Source organism: Phragmites australis, chromosome 16 (genome assembly GCF_958298935.1).
Source record: "Phragmites australis chromosome 16, lpPhrAust1.1, whole genome shotgun sequence".
NCBI classification, from domain to species: domain Eukaryota; kingdom Viridiplantae; phylum Streptophyta; class Magnoliopsida; order Poales; family Poaceae; genus Phragmites; species Phragmites australis.
Window position 1 is genome coordinate 1,076,371 of NC_084936.1, and position 26,149 is coordinate 1,102,519.

General features: G+C 43.1%; 2 protein-coding genes across 2 annotated transcripts; both read right to left on the reverse strand.

Moving 5' to 3' along the window:
- Window positions 1-1,178: 1,178 nt before the first annotated feature.
- LOC133896299 (uncharacterized) lies at window positions 1,179-6,086 on the reverse strand. Its single transcript, XM_062336877.1, has 5 exons — window positions 5,210-6,086; window positions 4,663-4,775; window positions 2,139-2,966; window positions 1,886-2,041; window positions 1,179-1,796 (listed from the first exon to the last, which is right to left on the reverse strand). The coding sequence occupies exons 1-5, from the start codon at window positions 5,286-5,288 to the stop codon at window positions 1,410-1,412; spliced, it is 1,563 nt and encodes a 520-aa protein (XP_062192861.1). The 5' UTR covers window positions 5,289-6,086; the 3' UTR covers window positions 1,179-1,409.
- Window positions 6,087-10,546: 4,460 nt separating this feature from the next.
- On the reverse strand, window positions 10,547-19,113 carry LOC133896151 (uncharacterized). The gene is made up of 8 exons (XM_062336674.1): window positions 18,503-19,113; window positions 17,634-17,757; window positions 17,202-17,287; window positions 15,356-17,102; window positions 14,603-14,709; window positions 11,532-12,359; window positions 11,278-11,433; window positions 10,547-11,179 (listed from the first exon to the last, which is right to left on the reverse strand). Exons 4-8 carry the CDS (start codon window positions 15,432-15,434, stop codon window positions 10,793-10,795), a joined length of 1,557 nt encoding a protein of 518 aa, XP_062192658.1. The 5' UTR covers window positions 15,435-17,102; window positions 17,202-17,287; window positions 17,634-17,757; window positions 18,503-19,113; the 3' UTR covers window positions 10,547-10,792.
- Between the last annotated feature and the right edge of the window lie 7,036 nt (window positions 19,114-26,149).

A 26,149-nucleotide genomic window follows, 5' to 3' on the forward strand; every position in this document is an offset into this window, starting at 1 on the left:
AAAATTAGCTTTTCTCAGCCCAAACAAACAGGCCTAAAGACAGGACCGGCCAACCACAAGACACTTTATAGTTTACTTGTTCTACTATTGTTGATACTTGCAGTTTGAAATGGCTGACTTTCTTATTGGTGGGAAGAGCACTGGTAATGTGCTACGCTTATTTGTTGTTTCAACCACCATGTCTACTGACAGTTGCAACATTCCTCATCTGAGAGATAACGTAATGTCATAATAGGAATTAGTATGGACGGTTGTGCTGCCATAACAGACTCTGGAACTTTGTTGATTGCGCGTCCTCTTGTAAGCATTCCATCCATAGTTATGAATATTTTTGTGGAATTTTCATGCACTTTTTAAGATGCAACACTGCGCCAGGAGTACAGGAGCACCTAACCCGTTGGGAGCACTAGATATGTTCTCGACCTACTGCTATTGAAACTGGCTGGTCTCAAAATTTTACATTTGATCCTCACCACAGTCCGAGGACAGGGAAGGGACAATGACAGGGCTTAATAAGTTCCTCGACAAATCTTGCTGAGTTCTACCTCTGAAGTACAATTCTCTATATTCCTTTGATAGTTTTGATTATGAGAATATAATGATGTTACACAGGGTACTTCTCTTAGTTGATAAAAATTAATTTCAATCCAGATACACTCGTACTACAGTCCTAAAGAAGGTTGGCAATGTGTGCTGCTAATTGGAAAAAATATTAGTGCTTGGCAATGTAGTTAATACTATATGGTCTCTCCTATTGATATTTCTGCTTCCATTTCTCGGTATATGTAGTTGATTTGCCATATTATCTCAAATATGCTTGAAGGAACACTAATAGCCTAGTGTGTCAAAATCTTTATGTTGAATTTGCAAAATGATACCGCCACTACAAATATGCAGAACCAACTTGCTGGCCAACACCCCAGTACAATGGCTATACTTACAAGCAGGTAGCGCTCATTTGATGTTGGCGGCAAGCCAGATGCAAGGATAAATCTTTTCAAAAGTCCAGGTTACATGCACAATAATGTTGCTTTTGTTTGAGTTTGGTACATCACTGTATCTGCACTATAGTCCTGATTTCGCATATGCCATCAATCACCTGCTAGATTTCATAAGTTGGAAGATGTTTGTACAAACACTTTGTACAACGAGTAAACATTCAATCATCAGATAAATCCACTTATGATGTCAGCTTATATCCAGAAACAAAAATCCACATATGTCATCAAGGAAACTCAACATTGAACAGGTCCAATAATACAAGAAACAAAGCCTACATGTCGCATCTAGGAGTATTACAATAAATATTGAACAGGCCCAATAATCCAAGAAACAAAGCATGGTTCATTTAAAATTAAATTAGATAATCACACATTACCTATTACGATAACTTATTATACACCTCAAACTCAAAATCCTCCATCAGCATGGCACCGGCTGCAGGGCTTCAGAACAGTCAGATTAACTGCAGGGGGAACTTTATCCTCAATGTATGTTCTGATAGCCGCGACCGCTCTAGGTGCTTCCATGAGAATACCCTTACTCATGGGATCGCATTCCATGAGAATAGAATTTCCTAAATAACACCTATTAGCACCATAAATGGTGTCCAGTGTAAGACACTCAAGTGAGACTGCGTTCTTAAGAATATAACATGTTAGCTCAACCAAGCTCTTGGCAGAGCTGAAGCCAGTGATCTTCACAATCTTCAGGCACCCATGGCGGTGTTCAGGCATCTGTCTCAACTGTGGCGAACCTCCAAAAACTGACTCATGCTTCATACGTTCCTGCGCTACCTGAAGATGAAAACGACAGAATTTAACAGATGGATTCATCAGAGTGACCAGATATCTTTGCATGATGGAATGAACAGTGCCAGCCTTACATCCAAGATCAAAGTCTCCAAGGAAGGAGAAGCGTCAAGGAAAGAAACCAGAGTAAAATAATCATAGTATGGGCAAAAGGTACATCCAGTAACCAGAGAAATAGTCAGGCGCTTGAGGAACAGGAATTTGGTAGGCAGCATTGGCGTATTGACCCCCTGCATAATAAAATGTCTCAGATTAATTATACACAAGGTATGACTACTGTGATATGCATATATCACTAGAACAACTAAAGTTTTAGGAGAAGTATACCTCATAATGCGAACTAATGCTAAGAGCCTCAAGATTTGGCATACTGGACGGCAGCTCAGTACGAGCATAACAGACAAGGTTTGAACGGTGCATGCTCAGGTTCTTCATTTGCAATGTTTCTCCAAGTGAGAGGTGTTCTACCCTGTCTTCCCTAAGGCAAAAACTGGAGAGATTTCGAGCTTTGCTCTCTATCACACGCAGCCTAAAGCAACTAGAAACCTTCAGGCAGCTGAGTTGCTGCAGCACGCAAGGTATCTTCAGGCAAATTATCTCCTTGCAATCATTGAGGTCCAACTGCTCCAGAGCATGAGAGTTGGAAAGAAAGCACTCTAACTCCTCCCCCGAAATACGAACCAAATACAGGGACAGACTTGTTAGGTTTCTCAGGGGGCCAAGTTCAGCCGTGGGACGGAAGGCACAAAAGCCAAGTCGAAGATACTGAATGGAGTTTCGAACCCCATCAGATAAAAGTGAGCATGGGACATTGTACTTTATCTTGCATCTACTACATAGCTCAAGGGTGAGTTCTTCAATCCCTGGTTTAACAGCAATCTGAAGCCAACTGTCCAGATAAGGACATGCATCGAAAATACCAAATAATTGAAGCTTGAATATCTTAATGCCAATGCCTGAGTGGTTCCTCAGAATGCGATTAATTTTGCAGATGAAATCCTCTTGACGCGCATTTGTTGCATTTGAGCCAAGGATATTCCTATTCAAGGTGAGGATCGGATGACATCTCCAGGAACGTAGAAAGGCGTGAGACTGGCAAGCAGCGCGAGCAGCATCACGCAATGGCAATAGGGCATGTATATGGCGCCAGACATCCTGCATACCCAAGCATAGGATCAAAGTTCAATAATGGGGTTGTAAAGCCAAATGGTTACTTCATCAGAGCAAAAAAAATAAAAAATAAATAATTGGAATATGCCAATCAATGCTCACAGGAGCTTGGTTACAGCACAACGCTATAGCAGCATAGGACTAAAGCATCCCACTTATGCTAAGTTATCAAGACTGACCCTTTTTCACATTCTTCTCGAATGAATATGCATCCTTGACATGGTTGGGAGTGACTCTATTTCTGTTCTAATCATGCATACTTGGCACGCCTTCTGATTGCTTGTGTTGGAGATGGCAAGTTACAGTTGTTGGAATTTGGGGAAAATGGGGCTTAATGATGCCTGCCAGGCCTAATGGCCATTGGGGAACCTAAAATGCAACCATCTTATCACATTGTACCTCCTCGGGAAGCTAGAGACAGTCTTAAAATTTATTGCAAGTGCATCAATACAAAGGTGGCTGACAGTAATTTGACAAACTCTAGGCTTAAAGACATGCTTCATATGTATTTACGGGGAAAATATGATTGCAATTTCAATATGCTTAACAACAAGCACTACATGACTACTTCCAATCTGGAGGATTAAAGATTCTGGTGGAGCTGCTATTGTAACTGTTCCCTCTGGAAAGGCTGGTAATATTGCAGTCACATATCTCCAGAATCTGTGAAGTGGACAGCTCCAGGTGGGAGATCATGTGTTAAGAGTTTGCTTAAGAGTAAATTGTATATCTTTATTAGACATTTAGGGAAAAGTGTATCAAACAGCATCAAGTCTTGTACCTCATCTGAGAGTAGTATGCACGGGCAGTCCTTAAACTTGTCATGCAGCGTCACCTAGGACGATGAACTTTGAAAATGAAGATTGAGGTCATTAAAAAAATGTGTCATCTTGGTCCAAAATACCTCAAATACCCTTCAGTTACAACAAGAGGGGTACGTTGGGTATTTTGGACTTGAATGACACTTTTAACAAGTTTAAAAACCCAAATCTGCATTTTCAAAGTTTATGGACCTAGATGACACTCCATGACAAGTTTAAGGACCGACAGTGCATTTTACTCTTTTGGTGGATATACACTCAGGCTTTGGACGCTTGGAAGAGTGGTGACATAGTGAAGAACGAAATGAATCTATACCTGAAAAGTGGAGGTAATGTGAGGGCATACCGTTCATAGATAAAATAGTGTATGGGGTTGAGCCAGACGAGGATGGCATGTAATAGATGTGGAAGAGACTAAGATAAGTTGCACATTTAGGGCTCTGGAAAACATATAGAGCATGCACAGTAATCACAGCAATAGAGGAACAAGCCACTGCTACCTTGAGAGAAACTAAAATAACTCTAGAAAGTCTACTTCTATAAAGATAACGGTGGATCTAAGCCTCATGACAGACAGTTCTTTTCTCGGAAAAAAAAATGACAGTTCTCTGCTGGAGTTAAAGCTGCAATAGCCAATAGGGGGCTTTTTTCAGATGAAAGATGCAACAGTAAAAACAAAGTCAAGCAACTAAATTTAGGAGTGTAGGGCCGTCCCATTGCGGTACTAGGAGATCTGTTCTCTGTTTATATATAATATCTAGCTAGCATAGCCCCAAGAATTAGTGTCATGGTTAGAGCAGTCATGGCGATATTATGCTTGCAATCTAAGCCTCGATCATCGGAATTTTGTGGAGTCGTACCTCAGGAAGGTCTGGGATTGAACATATCATTATTTTGGCAGCTTGAGAATCACCATCACCATCTTGTTGACAGGGCGAGCCCTTTCTTTTATCCACTGAAGCAATGGATCCATCTGCAACCCAACAACCATGGTTATGATAGCCCATCCCAGACGGCCAGACATGAATACATCTAAATGAACTCAAGCAGAAAAGGCAACAACATCTTGACATCTCCTCCCAAATTCAGTTTTTTTGAAGGAATTAATAACTGAGGGTGTAAACCCACCTGAAATTTCTCACTGCTTACTGGTGAGAAATTTGAACAACGACAGGCGCGTATGGGAGATGCAATCACGGAGAGAAAACAGAAGGGGGAGAAAGGACACTAGCTAATTACCTCCACTAACTATGAACACGCGCCTATGTTCGCAAAAACTAAAAAGACAAAATAAAAAACCCGTTGCAAAAGATGATTTTGAACAAGTTACAGATGAGATGCCGGACCCGGAAGATGCACATAACAGAACAGAGGGCTAGGGGCGAGAGAACTGCTAGGGGGGCTTACTCTGGACTCGGATTTGCCGGTGACGCCGCTGCCGGTCGCGCTGCAGGGACATGAGCCGCTGGAGCGCCAGCAGCCCCATGGTACGAGTAGACGACGATACCTCCCTCCCGAGGGATCTCGCCGAGAAACCACTTCAGTTCCGTTTTCCCCCTCCCAGATCTCTATCTTTATATCCATATATATGCGGCACCTCCCTCTCTCTGTTTTTGGTTTGGTTTTGGACTTAATTTCGATTCGAAATTGAGAATCATACAAGGTGCGAAGGAAATCGCTCCGGCGCCGCCGGGCGGGGCTACCTACTCTGCCCTGCTACGAACGAGAGGAAAATGGGGAAACGCAAGCAAACCCTAGGGAGGTGACCTTATTTTGTTGTGTGGGCTTGAGCCGTTCAGCTCGACGTCGCTTCGCCGACCGCCGTCCAGCTTCTAGCCGTTTTCAAGCTCGGTCAGCATCTCAGTCCCCTCGCGCACCCTCCTAACTAGCGGGTTGTCGTTAGCATGCTCTCTCTTCGCGCGACCCGTGCAGCCGTGCGTTGGGTCCTCCGCCGCCGTGCCATAGTCGTCGCCGGCGCGCATATGCCCTTGTGTGTGGTCCGGCCTTCGTGCCGAGTAGCCCAGGAGTTCTAGGCCCCTTTTCCGTGCGGGTCGACCACGCGTAGTTGGGGGTGGTGCAGTCCAAATTCTCCGCGCCGCCATCGTCTTCCCCGACTGCCGTCTGGCACCGCCCCGAGCACCGCTGCCGTTGACGAGCTTCTAGACGAGTTCCCCGTAGTGCCTAGATGCCCGTCAGGTCTTCGTCGTCGTGAGTCCTCGTCGGGAGCGCTATTCCGGTGAGCTCTCCGGCGCCCCTGCGATTGCTCACCGCCGACTGATCCCCTTGCCGCTCCACTAGCCAGCGAGCCCGCGCGCACGCCTGCGCGCGTGGTTGGGCCTGCTCTAGCGCCTGTGCAGCCCGACTGAGTGAGCCGTGGCTCGGCCCACACACCGCTGGCCTGCCAGCCCAGCCACCAAAGTCCGCGCCCCAATGGGCCGGCCAAGCTCTGCAGCCCGTTAAACCAGCCAGTCCAAACCTGAGTGGGCCAGAACTATATAGCCCAACACTGTATAGACCAAGCCCGGCCCGATCCATCCAGCCGGACCTGGCCCAATCCGACGCTAATTCGGCCCAGCCAGTACTGTTCATGCGACCCAGGTTTCTGTTTAGTTGGCCCTTGTACTGTTCATGTGGTAGCCACTCGTCATTGCGTTGTCTGGCCTAACCACCCCATGCAACTATGCGTCCTGAATAGATAAAACTTTATTTCTCCTTCCCCAGACTGAGTTGAGCATCATACTAGGAGCCTGAGAGCAGTGAGCAGTCAAGTGGTCATCTGTCCCTCTGTTTGGAGGTTTCTAGTACCGGCCTAGGCTTAAAAAGGGGATTGGCCTTCAGTACATGGACTCTGGTGCTTTGAGGTAAATCTTGTAGAAAAGCTCGATAGGAAAGGTGTTTGGAGTGTCTCGGTATGAATCGTTCCTCCGCTTACAACGGTTGGAGACTGAGTATATCGCGTGGGTAAAGTTGTACAATCTCTGCAGAGTGTAAACCTATTCGAATAGCCGTGTCCATGGTCATGGACATGCAAAAGCAGCAACGGCATTGACTAGACTCTAGGTGCGTGTATCTTGATGAGTGAGTGTGTGGACTAGATGTCCGTGTGATGAGGTTGCTGGCTAAATCCACTAGGATCTGTGTGGTACTAGAGGTATACCAGATGTGATGAAAGGGACTGCAGAGTGAGGTGTAGCCCCTCGCAGGATCGAAACCTCCAGATATAGCTTATTACCTGGTTTTGAACTGTTTAAACTATTTTAAAGTTAATCCTAGATAATACAATTGGATACCTACATAAACCGTTTTACGCTTAAAACTAAACCGTAAAGCATTATCCTTGAATTACACCCCCCGCCTTTATGCATCTATCGACACCTTGAAGTAGTATAGGGCTTGCTGAGTACCTTCCGTACTCACTCTTGCTGTCATTCAGATGAGGAAGCTAATGCCGACTTCGCCGGAGGTGAAGGCGAGGATGAGGAGTAGTCTTAGAAGTCACGTTCGCACCCTAGCTGCTTGTGGCTTAGGTCTCTGCTCTCCGCTGTGTTTTAGTTGACTGTTCGGCCAGGTTTGTAATGTATACGCTATGATTTGTAACATTTTATACTCTGTAATCTTAATAATTATGTACAAAGTTTGACTGTGATACTACAACTATTATATTGTGTGTATCAGCTATTTAATCCAGATATTGATACTGGAGGTACAGGAGAACCCGGGATTGGGGTCTTACACCTTCACTCGAGTTCTACTGTGTGCGGTCACGCCGATCTCTTTCCTTTGCTTCCATCGGCGGGGCGACGGGCGAAATTCGTTCAATGTGTCAGAAGATGTGTCTTGGGTGGAGTTCCAAGGCGCTGGTTGATGCGGCCTTAACAATGTTTGGAGTCCCTCATCGATGAAGCAAGAGGATATGTCTTCGATTCGCTTGCGCTGCGGCTAAAGGGATCAGAGCTATGGAAGAAGATGGATAGGACCTTCAAGGGCTTCTTTGTAATTTTCCTTTTTCTTAAGGTCCTTTATGTAACTGGAGATGTACTGTGCTACTTTATTAATATATTTCCCCTTTCGCAAAAAAAAAAGAGAGAGTTTGGAACCGCAATATTTGGTGCTATGTCTGTTATTTAGTTTTCATTCTTGGTTCCTAACATGCTTTGTTATACAGACATTTTCAAGATGTACAACTCAATCTGGTGGATATGGTCCGCAAAATTAGCAGCCTCCGGGGTCATGGCACAGCTTCACAGTACAGTGGGAAGCCACATTTGCAAGCCCAGCCTGGCCATGGACACCCGCCAAGAGGTGCACCGGCTGGGGATGGCGCGTGCCGGGCACCACCTCCTGCATCTTATAAGCCACCATCATGAAAATTTTCCGATTTGGCCCTTTTGTGAAACTATATTTGCAAATAGATTCTTAGATATACGTTTTTCAAGAATTGATCCAATTTACGATGACCATTGGCGCTATTGTTGAATAGCACAACACCATGACCTACTTGCCACGTAGGATTCTACAAGTCCAACACAAAACAATGTGCGTGACAACTATCACAGCGCCAAAAGTCACGGCGCAAAAGGTCAAAGATCATAGCGCCGTGCTATAGCTCCATGTAAAAAAGCCTATTATTGAAAAAACGTTTGCTCAAGGATCCATTTGTAAAAAGTGCTTTACAAAAGGGCTAAATCAAAAAAATCACGCCACTATCTGGGCAACCTCCTGCTTATGGTCAAACATATGGGGCACCTGCTGGACCTGATGGGTATGCAGTGCTCAGCAGAGTAGTGAAGTTACCCACAGCAGGGTTAGCAAGCACCGGCTTCATATGGTCAGAGCCCTGCAAGAAATTAAGGCATACAACAAGGCTGGTATCCAACAATCAATCCAACCAGCATATGGTCAATCAATCCAACCAGCATATGGTGATGAAGCCAATGCGAACTACATGCAGTTCCCAGGGAGCTCCAGCTGATCCCAACCTCATTCAGGATACGGATATCCTTTTGCCCCGGCCAACCTGCATTGATCTAGATTATTCACAGGCTATCGGACCACCGTTGATCTAGATGTGCACCTCTGCCATCGAGGACTTGAGCATGCACGCTTAGGCGGATGAAATGGACAATCAGGCGAAGGTTGTTGGAACCTTCCTTCAGTTCAGTGAGCACTGAAAAGTGAAACCTGTGCACCGCATGCAAGTTTCTTTCATGGCTGTTTAGTCACTCTGTACAGCCCAAATCCAAACACATTTGGAGCCAACAATTAACGGGCAATCGGTAAGACAAGCATGGCCTGAGCTGCGATAGATCCAGCAATCCTGTTTACTGAAAACTGACAAGTGGAAAATCGGGGATGGGATGGAGAGCATGCCATCAAGTTCAATTCACTCTTGTTTCATTGGAGTACTACTAGCGTCCATAGCTTGCGAGAAAATGGAGAGATGGTGAAAGAAAGAGAAGGAAGAGGAGCCAGATTGAGAGAGGAGGTGGTGGGCATTGGCCGTCGGCGAGGCCCTGCAGCAGGCAAGCCGAGTCTGCTAGCCTGGCTTTGTGTGCACGCAGAGAAGAAAAGGCGCGTGGCAAGTGGGCCACGGCGAATTCTTTTCTTTTTTTTACTTATCCCAAGTGAACTTTGCTGAGTCAGCGATACTTAGACGCCACGTCACACCAGAACCACCTCTGTAAACTAGTGAAGGGTAAATTGATCTGGTTTTTGTACTGCAGGGTCCTTTTCTAGATCGTTTTGGAGTTGCGGGTTGGAAAACAATCTCATGTCACAGGTTTTTTTAAGGAACTCAGATCGTACTTGAATGTTGGAATGTGGACCTTTTCTCTCTCTTTTTGGATGAAACATGCTTATGTTTTAGGGCCAAAACAAAATAACATTAAGCAATGTTCCGAATATCTTCAAATGAACATGCTATGTTTTAGGGCCAAAACAAAATAACATTAACCAATGTTCCGAATATCTTCAAATATTTGTGGTATGTTGTCTATTTTTGGATTTTACCCCAATACAATGGCTATACTTACAAGCAGGTAGCGCTCATTTGGGGGGTGTTTGGATGCGTGCTTCCGCGCGTGCATGCATCTGCGGGTGCAGCGTTCAGCGTACAGGATGATTGAGATGGATGTTTGGATGGGTGAATGATCAGACCAGCTTTGCACGCGCGGGTGCAGGCATACGGTTGGATGCTGCATCCGTGCGTGCGTCCGATTCGGCCGTAGCTGCCGTCCTGGCTCACCGGATGCAGCTGGGTCCACTCGTCAGCGACAGCGAGCTCCTTCATACAGCTTCAGATTCAGCCTACCAAACACAAACTCAAATTTAACCTGCATCAGCTCATCCAACCAACCAAACACACTTCTTTTCTAGAATACGGATCCCCTCAACCTGCTTCCTCTCATCCAGGATATACGATGCAGCTCTACAAAACCTCATGCGGACAACCAAACACACCCTTGATGTTGGCGGCCAGCCAGATGCAAGGATAAACCTTTTCAAAAGTCCAGGTTACATACACAATAATGTTGGTTTTGTTTGAGTTTGGTACATCGCTATATCTGCACTATAGTCCTGATTTCGCATATGCCATGAATCACCTGCTAGATTTCATAAGCTGGAAGATGTTTGTACAGACACTTTGTACAACGAGTAAACATTCAATCATCAGATAAATCCATTTATGATGCCAGCTAATATCCAGAAACAAAAATCCACATATGTCATCAAGGAAACTCAACATTGAACCAAGGTTCACAAAACCATTTAGACCCTGAAAACTGGTCCCCGGCGGTAACCGTCGAAAAGTTAAACCCTGCATTGAACAGGTCCAATAATACAAGAAACAAAGCCTACATGTCGTATCTAGGAGTATTACAATAAACAATGAACAGGTCCAATAATATAAGAAACAAAGCATGGTTCATTTAAAATTAAATTAGATAATCACACATTACCTATTACGATAACTTATTAAACACCTCAAACTCAAAATCCTCCATCAGCATGGCACCGGCTGCAGGGCTCCAGAACAGTCAGATTAACTGCAGGGGGGACTTTATCCTCAATGTATGTTCTGATAGCCGCGACCGCTCTAGTGGCTTCCATGAGAATACCCTTACTCATGGGATCGCATTCCATGAGAATAGAATTTGCTAAATAACACCTATTAGCACCATAAATGGTGTCCAGTGTAAGACACTCAAGTGAGACTGCGTTCTTAAGAATATAACATGTTAGCTCAACCAAGCTCTTGGCAGAGCTGAAGCCTGTGATCTTCACAATCTTGAGGCACCCATGGCGGTGTTCGGGCATCTGCCTCAACTGTGGCGAACCTCCAAAAACTGACTCATGCTTCATACGTTCCTGCGCTACCTGGAGATGAAAATGACAGAATTTAACAGATTTAACAGATGGATTCATCAGAGTGACCAGATATCTTTGCAGGATGGAATGAACAGTGCCAGCCTTACATCCAAGATCAAAGTCTCCAAGGAAGGAGAAGCGTCAAGGAAAGAAACCAGAGTAAAATAATCATAATATGGGCAAAAGGTACATCCAGTAACCAGAGAAATAGTCAGGCGCTTGAGGAACAGGAATTTGGTAGGCAGCATTGGTGTATTGACCCCCTGCATAATAAAAATGTCTCAGATTAATTATACACAAGGTACGACTACTGTGATGTGCATATATCACTAGAACAACTAAAGTTTTCGGACAAGTATACCTCATAATGCGAACTAATGCTAAGAGCCTCAAGATTTGGCATACTGGACGGCAGCTCAGTACGAGCATAACAGACAAGGTTTGAACGGTGCATGCTCAGGTTCTTCATTTGCAATGTTTCTCCAAGTGAGAGGTGTTCTACCCTGTCTTCCCTAAGGCAAAAACTGGAGAGATTTCGAGCTTTGCTCTCTATCACACGCAGCCTAAAGCAACTAGAAACCTTCAGGCAGCTGAGTTGCTGCAGCACGCAAGGTATCTTCAGGCAAATTATCTCCTTGCAATCATTGAGGTCCAACTGCTCCAGAGCATGAGAGTTGGAAAGAAAGCACTCTAACTCCTCCCCCGAAACACGAACCAAATACAGGGACAGACTAGTTAGGTTTCTCAGGGGGCCAAGTTCAGCTGTGGGACGGAAGGCACAAAAGCCAAGTCGAAGATACCGAATGGAGTTTCGAACCCCATCAGATAAAAGTGAGCATGGGACATTGTACTTTATCTTGCATCTACTACATAGCTCAAGGGTGAGTTCTTCAATCCCTGGTTTAACAGCAATCTGAAGCCAACTGTCCAGATAAGGACAGGCATCGAAAATACCAAATAATTGAAGCTTGAATATCTTAATGCCAATGCCTGAGTGGTTCCTCAGAATGCGATCAATTTTGCAGATGAAATCCTCTTGACGCGCATTTGTTGCATTTGAGCCAAGGATATTCCTATTCAAGGTGAGGATGGGATGACATCTCCAGGAACGTAGAAAGGCGCGAGACTGGCAAGCAGCGCGAGCAGCATCACGCAATGGTAATAGGGAATGTATATGGCGCCAGACATCCTGCATGCCCAAGCATAGGATCAAAGTTCAATAATGGGATTGTAAAGCCAAATGGTTACTTCATCAGAGCAAAAGAAAAAAAAAACAGGATCAAAGTTCAACAATGAGAAGTTTTTCTATTAAATTGTAAAGCCACATGATTGCACAAGGTCTAGGTAATATGAGCATTGCGTAACAAAGCTTTTCCATTAAAATGTTATTATTTTCATTCTGAGGGGGAAAAAGAAGAGGTTTCAACCAAAATGTGCAAGATGATGCTCTATTGTGCAATAGCTTGTTATATAAATAGGTCAAAATAGAAAAGAAAAGGAACTAAATATGTAACTAATGCATAGCGTACAAATAGTATACCTAAATATTTAAACAAAAGGAAGCAGATGAAACTAGAATCAAACAGTTTAGCCAATTACAGTGTAATATAAGACATAAACCCTTGGCAACTTGGATAGAAGAAATAATAGATCAAAAAGATCATATAAACAAAAAAACATCATGGAATAACATGCCATTTAAACAGTCATTTGTCTGGATTTAGGTAGCACAATAACAATATCAATGCTCTAGCATGAATTGTGAAGCCAGTGGAAAGATCAATCCATTTGTTCAAAAAATTTACCCCAGAACAAATATGCCAATCAATGCACACAGGAGCTTGGTTACAGCACAACGCTATAGCAGCATAAGACTAAAGCATCCCACTTGTGCTAAGTTATCAAGACTGACCCTTTTTCACATTCTTCTCGAATGAATATGCATACTTGACATGGTTGGGAGTGACTCTATTTCTGTTCTAATCATGCATACTTGGCACGCCTTCTGATTGCTTATGTTGGAGATGGCAAGTTACAGTTGTTGGAATTTGGGGAAAATGGGGCTTAATGATGCCTGCCAGGCCTAATGGCCATTGGGGAACCTAAAATGCAACCATCTTATCACATTGTACCTCCTCGGGAAGCTAGAGACAGTCTTAAAATTTATTGCAAGTGCATCAATACAAAGGTGGCTGACAGTAATTTGACAAACTCTAGGCTTAAAGACATGCTTCATATGTATTTATGGGGAAAATATGATTGCAATCTCAATATGCTTAACAACAAGCACTACATGACTACTTCCAATCTGGAGGATTAAAGATTCTGGTGGAGCTGCTATTGTAACTGTTCCCTCTGGAAAGGCTGGTAATATCGCAGTCGCATATCTCCAGAATCTGCGAAGTGGACAGCTCAAGGTGGGAGACCATGTGTTAAGAGTTTGCTTAAGAGTAAATTGTATATCTTTATTAGACATTTAGGGAAAAGTGTATCAAACAGCATCAAGTCGTGTACCTCATCTTAGAGTAATATGCATGGGCAGTCCTTAAACTTGTCATGCAGTGTCACCTAGGACCATGAACTTTGAAAATGAAGATTGAGGTCCTTAAACAAATGTGTCATCCAGGTCCAAAATACCTCAAATACCCTTCAGTTGCAACAAGAGGAGTACGTTGGGTATTTTGGACTTGAATGACACTTTTAACAAGTTTAAAAACCCAAATCAGCATTTTCAAAGTTCATAGACCTAGATGGCACTCCATGACAAGTTTAAGGACCGACAGTGCATTCTACTCTTTTTGGTGGATATACACTCAGGCTTTGGACGCTTGGAAGAGTGGTGACATAGTGAAGAACGAAATGAATCTATACCTGAAAAGTGGAGGTAATTTTTGGGCATACCGTTCATAGATAAAATAGTGTATGGGGTTGAGCTAGACGAGGATGGCATGTAATAGATGTCGAAGAGACTAAGATAAGTTGCGCATTTAGGGCTCTGGAAAACATATAGAGCATGCACAGTAATCACAGCAATAGAGGAACAAGCCACTGCTACCTTGAGAGAAACTAAAATAACTCTAGGAAGTTTACTTTATACGAAGTTTACTTCTATAAAGATAACAGTGGATCTAAGCCTCATGACAGACAGTTCTTTTCTTGGAAAAAAAATGACACAGTTCTCTGCTGGAGTTAAAGCTGCAATAGCCAATAGGGGTCTTTTTTCAGATGAAAGATGCAACAGTAACAACAAAGCCAAGCAACTAAATTTAGGAGTGTAGGACCGACCCATTGCGGTACTAGGAGATCTGTTCTCTGTTTATATATAATATTTAGCTAGCATAGCCCCAAGAATTAGTGTCATGGTTAGAGCAGTCATGGCGATATTATGCTTGCAATCTAAGCTTACATCATCGGAATTTTGTGGAGTCGTACCTCAGGAAGGTCTGGGATTGAACATATCATTATTTTGGCAGCTTGAGAATCACCATCTTGTTGACAGGGGGAGCCCTTTCTTTTATCCACTGAAGCAATGGATCCATCTGCAACCCAACAACCATGGTTATGATAGCCCATCCCAGACGGCCAGACATGAATACATCTAAATGAACTCAAGCAGAAAAGGCAACAACATCTTGACTTCTCCCAAATTCAGTTTTTTTGAAGGAATTAATAACTGAGGGTGTAAACCCACCTGAAATTTCTCACTGCTTACTGATGAGAAATTTGAACAACGACAGACGCGTATGGGAGACGCAATCACGGAGAGAAAACAGACGGGGGAGAAAGGACACTAACTAATTACCTCCACTAACTGTGAACACGCGCCTATGTTCGCAAAAACTAAAAGACAAAATAAAAAACCCATTGTTGTACCCAATAAATGAAGATAGGGGGCTAAACGGAGCTCGGTTGGGAACCTAGCAACCTGAAATTGAACACCAAAGTGATTTTTTTAATAAGCTCAAACAAATAAAAGTTTGGTAGCCAGCTCACATCATTTTATATGAACCAGTTACTGCGGACACAAATAAAAATATGATTTTTTTTTCATGAATTGAAGAAAACAGCGACCGAGTCCCGTTGCAAAAGATGATTTTGAACAAGTTACAGATGAGATGCCGGACCCGGAAGATGCACATAACAGAACAGAGGGCTAGGGGCGAGAGAGCTGCTAGGGGGGCTTACTCTGGACTCGGATTTGCCGGTGACGCCGCTGCCGGTCGCGCTGCAGGGACATGAGCCGCTGGAGCGCCAGCAGCCCCATGGTACGAGTAGACGACGATACCTCCCTCCCGAGGGATCTCGCCGAGAAACCACTTCAGTTCCGTTTTCCCCCTCTCAGATCTCTATCTTTATATCTATATATATGCAGCACGTTTTCGGTTTGGTTTTGGACTCAATTTCGATTCGAAACTAGAAGTTTGGCGCGCGGCAATTGCCGCGCCTTATGGCCTGTGTATATGGTTTAGTACCAATTTAAAAGATTTATGTGCTAAACTTACTGATAAGGCAATGGTCGACGGATGTAGTCCTATGTATGACACCTTTTAATTGGCATGCAAGGTTTTATTCACTGATATTTTTGTAATTTCCATTGATATAGTTTTAGTTTACAAAGTGGCATTAACAGACCAGTCATACCAGTAAATTTGTAAGTTAAATGCAAGAGACAATTTGTAACGGAAATCATACCGTCTAAAGTATCAATGATCATCACCGCTATAGCCATTTGTTTAAAGCTATTGTTGTCAACATTTAATTGAATCTGGTAGTAGAATAAAGAAAGGGTAAAAAAAAAAGAGAAGCAGCATTGCTACATTCTTTTGAAGGATTTTGGAGCTAATGTAAATTGTAAGCAATGGCAGTGGTAGGACCAAACAAAGAACTAAGTTAAGTTCAAGCGCATGGAACATAAACATATTGATGAGCAGGAACATAAAAATTTGAAACAGATGTATTGTTATGACCTTTGCAGTATAATAAAACAGGCTGAGATTGTTGCCATTTAATTGAGTGTTGACTTCTCTGCTACCTAAACGTCTCACAGTGAACATGTCAGTTTTAGTTCCATGTTTTCGTCTGATCTCTTACATTGTTCATCTTCATGAACTGTACATGGTATATGAAAAGTTAGCTAAAATGATAATTGATGGGGCGGGAGATTGTAAATTTCAGTTAGGGTAAACAATATTGCCTTACTACTTTGTTTCATATGAGCAGAGAAAAAAATTATTGGGTGAAATGTTATAAGTTCACAATTCAGCTGTTAACTAATTGAATGTATGCTTGATGATGGACAAACCAATCACAACATTAGCTTGACATAGAATAGAAAATATGTCTGCAGCTCACGCCAGTGGAGGTGAACTCTAAAATAATCACTATAATTTAGAAGGTTCTGACATACTAAACTATGAGAGATTTATTTTCTTATTTTCAGTATTGTTGGTCAATTGAAACATCCAGTTTCTCAAAAGACTAACAGATCTATGCTCTCTGCTCTCTGCTCTGAAATCCGACATATAGTAAGCTGTAGTAAAAAGATAGTTTTTCTAGTCTTTTTTTTTCCTTTTTTCCCTGGGTAAAAAATGAAAAAACAAATTGAAGCTTGGATGGATCTCAATCCCTGTTCGGATTCTATGTGTTTGTTCTTCGGTACACTGGCATAGTCAAGGGAACTGAAGGGTTAAAGGGAGGAGAAAACAGTGAGCTCTTTACCTTGCTATATGGATATATGAGAACCCCACTCCACCATTCTTACCTTGACAAATGTGGGGTCCATATACCCTATCAAACTCATAATCCTTCTTAGGATTGGTTAAAGACTCATCTCCAGTGTTTACACGGATAGTAAAATCATCTGGAAACTCTACCACTGATGGACCCTCATCTTCAAATAGTGGTCTGCTACGACAAAACACTTTGACATTGCCTACAAGATGTTGACAACTATTCATTTATTCCGAACACTAAAAATACACCAAAGTAAAGCATATGTGCAAGCAGAGCAGTAAGGAACATAGTGGTGTACCTTTCAAGGTTAACAGGTCTTTGAAAGCCTTTTCTTCTCGTGAATCAAGGGAGAGATTCTAGCTTCAGTCTCAAGGGCAGCTTGATCTAAAGTAGAAATATCAGGAAACGAAGAAAAATAATATAAAACACAAAGATGATAACTCAAATGAGAGCACGAGTGTGGAAGTATGAGAGTTGCTAATCAACTAAATTTCACTGGAAGTATTTAACATGTTCTAAGAGTCCTTTAAACCCCATCTTACTAATCCAAGGAAAGAAAACATTGTGAAGACTAACATAATCAAGATGAACCAAGGCAAAACAAAGAACAAAATATAGTTCCGTGGATGATCAATGGTGCTCCCTCAATAATCCAATAATAGATTAATAGCATAATCAAGGCTTCTGCTTCAGTTTACTGAAACACATGAAAAAGAGATGTTATGCTTACCTAATTTTCAAGTTCTGTCGGCAAGAAATCCAAGATAGCGAGTGACACGACCCAATTTTGCATTGGAGTACTCGAGAAGGTCGCTGTCTTCCTGTCTAAGTTCCAAGCAGTCTTCTCTAGCAAGCTACAGGCGGAGTATAAAAATGTGCCATAAGTGACTAATGATAACACAGATAGACAAAAAGCATGAACTGAACAAATACACTATCATGCCCGATAAATCAGATTTGATGTCATACAGAAGCCCAGGGTTTGTTTTTCCCTTTTTTTTGGCTCAATTTTTCATTTCCAGTCCTTGATTCCTAGTGATCAGGTAGCTACATCACTTCTGATGCTGCAAATCCATACCTAGAGCCTATCACACTATCATCAGCTATTGTCCAACCAACACCAGTAACCAAAGGACACGGACTCAAGTCAACAAGCGCATAATCTAAATCACCTCAACCGAAGGCAGAGCCGATTGAACACAGTCCAATTTGGCTCGCCAACCAAACAAATTTCAAAATCTCCAACACCTATCTGCATTTAAACTACCACCGTGAGCTCTATACCCACTAGTAAACCTTCAGTTAGGCACAAACAGATCGAGCAAAATGGTGTCCAGTCAAAGCATCGCAATCAACAGAACTCCAAATCACTGGGCCAATCAGCTCGTGCAAATTCATAAACCTGTGAAGGGAAATGTACAAATTTATCTCAATTTTCCCACTCGGCCGATGCAAAATGCTTGATCATTGGCAACACATCCAGCACCTTGCAAGCTAAAACACCAGCTTACGACACCTCTCCCCCCGACAAAAGCTAAACCCAGGCACACCACAAGCACCCGCCGTTACCAAATCCAAAGCACCAAGCGAGGGGAGCACCTGGACCTTGAACCGCTCGAGGCGGGCCATGCAGAGCGCCTCGAACTCCATCACTGCCCAGCAACAATTGTGGCGGCTCGACAGCAACAGAAGCTCTTGGCGACCGGACTCCATGGCGGCAGGACCTTCGGCCTGCTCTTCCAATGGGCAGCGGCAGCAACAGGGTTTCGCCCGTTATCCCCCTCTACGCCCGCCCCTCCAATCGGTGGTGGCAGCTGCCTTTATATAGGCAACTCTAGAGATCGACCCCGAGGGAACCACACTGGATATGATTGGAGATAGAATGGGGATTTGGTTTGGGATAGGATGGGGATGCGGCCGAGGCAGGCGTCTGCCATGATGGAGGAAGAGGGCAGAGGAGAGGCTGAACGCCAGCGGAATTCGGCTGTGATGGTTGGGGAGGCGGTGTTGGCGCCAAGTTAGGTGGACGCGGTGGCGACCAAAAGATCTCGCATAGGACAGGAGGGGGCCGCCGCCACCATCTGCGGAAGGGGGAGGAGGCAGGGCGGAGAGGGGTGGGGAGGTGGTGGGGGAGGAAGCGGTGCCGATGCTGGAGGCGGTGTGGTGGCGGGAGTGGCAAGGGTGAGCAGAGCGGATGTAGCAGAGCTGGGAGGAAGAAGAAGAAGAATCGGGACGCTGTGTATTCATTCACTCGATCTCCTTCGTTGCTGGCTTGAACGGACAGCTCACGTTTTGATGCTGACGTGGCTCAGCGAGGATTGAAAGAATGGACGGCAAATACTATATATAGATTGATAATCCTACAAGGCGGGAAGGAAATCGCTCCGGCGCCGCCTGGGCTACCTGTTGTGTGTATTGCCCAAAATACATAAATAGAAAAAAAGGTAGGATTGAAGTTGTCTATCTTCTTGAATCTTTAGGAATGAAAAACACAGTAAAATTACAGGAATAGTAGTTTGGATGGAGCGTAAAAAAAATATAAGAATTTGAGGATAGATAAAGACACAAAGGAAATCTTTCAAGAGGTTGAAGCTCATGTTAGATTTCCTCCAAAAAAAAATTCCTATGAATTAAGGCATTCTATAGGAATTTTAAAATTCTATATGATTAGAATCTTATAAAATTCCTTTAAAAATCATTTGTTCCAAAGGAACCCTTAAACATCAACGCAACATGGCCCAACAACAAAGGGCCATGGCCCACCATGGTGTGTTTTTTTTTTCTTTTTCGTATTTCTAGTTGTGCATTTTTTTCTAGTACCTATTCTTCATTTGTTATGTTTATTGATTTATGATTTTATGCACTTACATGCACTCAAAATTATAAGATACATCAATATTTTTCAGAACTCAGTTCAATAATTTGAATATATTGTTCCAACATTTTCACATGAGATGCTGAACAAGTACATTCAAAATGTTGAGCCTTTTTAGAAAACTAAAATTAAGATAATATATTCATGTTGTGATATCATTTTTTGCATTAATTATAAACAATATGGTCATTCAAATTGATTCGAAAACAGACTTACGATTTAGAAATAGTGTTAGTGGGGTCCTTTTCTTGAACATTGTTACTTGAATGATTTAGCTGTCATTGTTGGGACGTCTTTAAGGAAGTGTGATACTCGAGGTAATATGCACGGCTATTTTCTTATTACTGTTATTCAACTGCAATGTGAACACTTACGGTTGCCCCTTGATAATATCTTATGTTAAGAGTTTGGAACTGCGACCTTGAAGATGCCAACGCCGTCGTCGTCTCCTTCACCAGCTTTGCATTGGAGAGCCAAAAACACCGGTGGACACCACACCATCTCCACCAGGAACCCTACCCTAGTAACCTAGCAAGCTAACTGGTAGATCTATCTAAGCTACCTAGTAATCTACAAGCCAGACACCGACGGTTGGGCCACCCTCCTCCTCCAACGCCGACGAGGCCGTCGGAGGCGAGGGGGCCGGCCGAATCAGCAGTGGGAAGCTAATCGCCTTTGAGTCGCCTCTGTCTCCTGTAGCAGGGGACGGAACGGTTCACCTTCAAGGAGGTCACTGGGTCGGCGGATTTGAGGTTAGTTTACTTCCTCTTTTTGCGAAAAGGGGGAAGTTTTGCTCATCCCCTTTAGTGGGTTTGCTTTCCTCGTCGCCGGCGGCAGTGCTGACGACGTTGGATGATCTATTCGGGTGCCTTTACTCGAGTTCTACTATGTGTGGTCACGCCGGTCTCTTTCCTTTGCTTCCATCGGCGGGGCGACGACCAAAATTCGTTCAGTGTGTCAGAAGATGTGTCCTTGGTGGAGTTCCAAGGCACTGGTTGATGCGGCCTCAACAACATTTGGAGTCGCTCGAGATTGCTGATCTTCTTTCCCGCTATGATCTTCTAATAGGTTCATTAGTTACTATAGGGGGTTGCTGAGGCTCTTCATTAGGTGTTGCATTAGAAATTACAGAGTCCTCAATTGGAGTTGCAACAACAGTGTTGTCTACTGAAGGTGCAACCACCTCAATTGGAGGTGCATCAATAATATTTTCAACTGAAGGTGTAACCACTGAAGGCACTGGAAAAACAGTCTCTTGGACAATAGGTGACAGAACATAAACTCGTTTTTCCTCGAGACCTATTTTCCTGGGCTCGGCGCTCCCCTTGATCTCATCACTTTCTAAGAACACATCATGTCTTGTCTCAACAAACTTAGTAAACTTATTTGGATAATAAAATCGATACCCCTTTGATCTGTCAGGGTAACCAATAAAATGAAAACTGACAGTCTTAGGTCTAATTTCCCAATACTTGGATTGAAAACTTTAGCTTCAGCAAGACAGCCCCACACACGTAAATAATTTAAGGTCGGTTTTCTCCTTGTCCATAATTCATAAGGTGTCTTAGGTACCAATTTACTTGGAACCCGATTAAGTATAAGTGCGGCTGTCTTTAAAGCTTCCATCCATAAATTAGCCGGCAGACTAGAGTAACTTAGCATACTTCGTACCATATCTATAAGAGTATGGTTACGTCTTTCAACTACTCCATTTTGCTGAGGTTCACTCAGTGTTGAATGTTGAGCTACTATGCTATTTTCCCGGAGGTACTTAGCAAAAGGTTCGGGAATTTGGCCATAAGTAGCATATCTTCCATAATATTCTCCCCTACAATCTGATCTCACTACTTTAATCCTTAAATTGTACTGATTTTTAACTTCAGCCTTAAATATCTTAAATTTATCTTATGACTCAGATCGATCCTTAATGGGATAGATATATCCATAATGTGAGAATCATCAGTAAATGTTATGAAAGAATCAAAACCATCTACGGGCATCATAGGAAAAGGACCACACACATCAGTGTGGATCAATTCTAAGATTCATGTGCTTCGTGTGGCTAGTTTCTTAATTTGTTTAACATATTTTCCTTTAATGCAATCAATGCATTGTTCTGAGTCATAGAGGTCTAAGGGGTTTAATGAGACGCTCCATTCTCCCCCTTCACAATTTCGACGAAGTCTCATTATCACTTTTCTTACGCTTAGTAATTACATCATAAACAGTCATAGATACAGAGTAATCACTGAGAGATAGCAAATAAAGCTTGTAATGGCAAGACCAACATTATTATTATTAAACTGAATACCACACTTCTTGTTCCCAAAATTACAATTAAAACAATCATCGTCTAACATAGAAACGGAAATCAAATTTCATCTCATAGAAGGGACATAAATTATATTATTAAGCTGAAGAATAAAGCCACTATCTAATGTTAATGGAAATGATCCCACTGCTTCAACTTTAGCTTCTACGCCGTTGGTGAGTCTAATGCTTCTTTCCCCTCTTCTTAGGATCCTCCTCGTAACGAATCCCTGCGGTGAATTGGTAACATGCACAGTTGCACCAAAATCAATCCACCAAAAATTAATAGCATAATAAGCATAAAGGGATTCATCTATGAATATAACTTCATCATTACCTTTCTTGTTAAGCCACTTTAAGAAACCGACACATTCCTTCTGGACGTATCCACCTTTCCCACAGAAGAAGCACCCATTTGGATTAACTTCCTTACAAGGAATAGGAGTAGCAAGATACAAATTTATTAACCCTACGTTGGTCTGATTAACAACATGCAAATTTATTGCTCTAATCCATATCACCGTTGGGTAGAAAATGAAATAAGAACAATAGCTTAATTTAATGACACATAATTATAAACAATGTTGTTTAGAACATAATTATATGACATCACAAAATAACATCATAAAATTCTCTAATTAGACTTTGTGTTGGTTCCATCTAACTAGAGACATTACTTAATTGAGTAAATTTCACAAACATACAACTATTTGCATCAAACTATCACAAAACTACAACTTTTGAGATATATTTCACAAAACTACAACTACTTGTGGCTTGAGTACCGCAAAACTACAATTTTTCTACCCGATCCCACCCGTCAGCCACACATTTTCGCAAAACTACAACATTTTCAGCTCGTATGGCTGACGGGTGGGACCGGGCAGAAAAGTTGTATTTTTGTGTTACTCAGAGTATAAGTAGTTGTAGTTTTGTGAAATAGATCTCAAAGTTGTAGTTTTGTGATAGTTTAGTGCAAATAGTTGTAGGTTTGTGAAATTTACTCTACTTAATTTGCTGTGGAAACTGACATTATTTTGAGCAATGTACAATAATTAACAGTGCATAATCATAATCTGAAAATAAAGCTTAATGAAGATGCACTGAAAAAGAAAAAACATAAACTAAACAATTTATCAGCCCAAAAAGTCTAAAAGGAGAAGCCTAAAAAATGGCCCAAAAGCCTTACTGCACAAGTGGCTTAGCCCAATTACAAAAGCAGGCCCAAAATAAAGAAAACAGAAAATAAAACGAAATAAAAACTACCCTTACCTATGCGGACAGCTCAGCCCATAATTGAATTTTGTGGCCCTAAGCTAATAGACCAAGAAAACCACCCACAAGGGGCAGCATCTGGCCCAGCCAAAATACAAGTCGCGCCCGGCCCAACTTATCACACATGCCCATGTCAGTTCCCGAGTGACGCCAGACATGGACATCAATCGGACGGACAAGAACGCACGACTTCGGAACAACACCGCGCAGCGGCGTCACTCCAACCCTAACCCTAGCTCATTCGAACCCCAGCCTCTCGAGAAACACGCACGAAAGAGAGAGGGTGTGGTGTGAGGTGCCGTCGCTGGAGATGGAGCGCCGACGTGGATCTTCTCGTTGGCGCACGCGTGCGACCCAGGTTGCACATGGTTCTGTCGAGCAGATCCGTGGTGGCGCACTAAGGGGGCACATAGCAAAGCGAGAACCTCGATGGCGAGGACCACGGCGCGGTGGTATGCTACCTTGCTAGCGCACTCGAAGGCGAGATCGACTAGTAGGTCTTTGGCCGTAGGGAATTGACGGCAAGCTGAGGTGTTAGGCGGCGACAGCGACATGTCGGCATAAGAGGTAAGCTCCCGACGACATCTAATTTTAGGGTTAGGGTTTCTAATTTGGGTGTTTTTGGATTTGGGGGCAAATTCTTAGGGTTTCTAGGGGGGATCTTTCTTAGGTTTTCGAAATGTGTCATGATCCCCTCCTTCTATATGCTAGCCATCAAATCCGAGAGTCGATGGTTGTTAGGGATGAACTAACCAAGGGCCCTAGATACATTAACATGTAATGGATAACTAGCAGGGGCATTAGGGATTCTGAACATGAACAATTAGGGGTAAGAGTAGACAATTAGCATAAAATGAAAAATAATTACAACTTCAACATGATTAGACTATAGCAATAGGTCTAATTGCTTAAAACCCGAGGCAATTGGGATCTAAAAGGGGCTTAAGAAGGATAATGCGCGTTAATCCGAGACATGTAAACGTGAAAACAACATAATTAAGGGCTAATCAGGGGCTAATCTAACTTGAGGGTTCATGCATTAGGTCAATTAGGCGTCTGATACCATTGTTATGCCTAAATCGTGAAGCCTAATGCATGAACACCTAAGAACAAAAGGATTAGGGCTTGATTTACCGTCATTGGAGGAGGATGAAGCCATCGGGTCTTCACGTAGTCGATGTAGAGCAGCGACAGGGATCAGTTCGAGTATGAGTCGATGCAGGGGGGCGTAGGGGAGTCGGTGATCATCGGAGTCATCCTTCTGGTGGTGGTGGCCTTTGCTCCATCGTCAGTGCCCTTATGATCATAGGGTTTTGGAGTGTCGGGTGAGGTAGGGACTCATGGGAGCCTTGGTTCCTGTGAGGTCCCGAGCTCCCCTTTTATGTGTGGCGCTGTGAAAGGATCGAATAGCCCAAGAGGGGGGGTGAATTGGGATATTAATTAAAACTTCTACCGCTTTAGCAAATAAAACTAAAAGGAAATGTGACTAAAGGATTTAACTAGAACTAGATAGCTAATCAAGCAAGAATTAACTAAGAAAGATAATCACTAAGAAGAACTTGCAATAATAACAAAACTCAAAATAAGATGCAAGAAAGTAAGGAGTTGGAGAAGACAACACCGATTTTTTCCCGAGGTTTCGAGAAGTTGGCACTTCCCCCTAGTCCTCGTTGGAGCATCCACCAAGGATGTCGCTCCCCCTTGAGTCACCAAGGCTCAAGTGCTCTCTCTTGATTACCCCTTCTCCATCTCCGGATTGGCGGGTATCAAACCAAGTACATCCTCCTTCTCCCGGGGCTCCCACAATTCCTCCAAGAGCTCACCGGGAAATCCTTCGATCACCAAGACCGTCTAGGTGTTGCCAACCACTAAGAGTAACAAGCCTCAAGCTTCGCTTGACAAAGACAAAGCCTAAACAATAACTAGATGCACACTTGCTACTCTTCAAGCACTCAAAGAAGTCCTTAATCCTCAACTAAGAACTTGGAATGGACACAAGTGCTCTCTCTCTTGCTTTTAAATGACACACCAAGTGTATGAGCTGCTACAGAGTCGCAGAGCACCTGTTGAAACCAACTGAGTGGGTATTTATAGCCTAGAGATAAAAAATTAGCCGTTGGCTAACCACTCTCATTTTTCTGTAATCACCGGATAATCCGCTGGCTATATCCTTAAGATCACCGGATAATCCGGTCGGTTCAAACCCAGAGCCAGCTATCACTAGCCGTTGCATGGCAACATTTGTCCGGTGATAAACTCCTGTGAACAACAGTCATCACCGGATAATCCGGTGAGTACAACTCACCCGACCCTTTAAATTTCAGAACCTTCTGCAAGAAATACTCCGGTGATTTTTTTGCTCTCACCGGATAATCCGGTGAGTTCAATTTGTCCGAGTTTCTTCACAACATTTCTCCGGTGGTCTGCCAGCTAAGTCACCGGATAGTCCAGTGACTGTAATTTTCCACTGTGGCCCGAAGCAATGCTCTCTGCAAGAAATAGTCCGGTGTTCATATTATGCAGCATCGGATAATCCGGTGAATACAAAGTTGTTTTTCTCCCAAAATTTTCTCTGCTGGAAAAGCTCCGGTGGTCACCGGACTTCCATCACCGGATATTCCGGTGTAACACTTCTGAAATTTTTCATATAATTCGGATGCCTCAATTAGTGTTTATCCGGTGAGTATTAGACATCCATCAGAGGATAATCCGGTGAATAAATTTTTTGTGAGCTCGTCCAATTCAACTCTCTTTGAGCTCTAATTCCTTGACAGCTTCACCACGGA

Bases quoted from the DNA above. Each gene is read 5' to 3' on its own strand.
- LOC133896299 (XM_062336877.1), bottom strand. From the start codon at position 5,288: ATGGGGCTGCTGGCGCTCCAGCGGCTCATGTCCCTGCAGCGCGACCGG. The intron at 4,776-5,209 runs GTAAGCCCCCCT...GTTGGGTTGCAG, and splicing joins CCGGCAAATCCGAGTCCAGA to ATGGATCCATTGCTTCAGTG. The intron at 2,967-4,662 runs GTACGACTCCAC...TTGGGTATGCAG, and splicing joins CAATCCCAGACCTTCCTGAG to GATGTCTGGCGCCATATACA.
- LOC133896151 (XM_062336674.1), bottom strand. From the start codon at position 15,434: ATGGGGCTGCTGGCGCTCCAGCGGCTCATGTCCCTGCAGCGCGACCGG. The intron at 11,434-11,531 runs GTATACTTGTCC...TTTATTATGCAG, and splicing joins GCATTAGTTCGCATTATGAG to GGGGTCAATACACCAATGCT. The intron at 11,180-11,277 runs GTAAGGCTGGCA...TTTCATCTCCAG, and splicing joins TGGAGACTTTGATCTTGGAT to GTAGCGCAGGAACGTATGAA.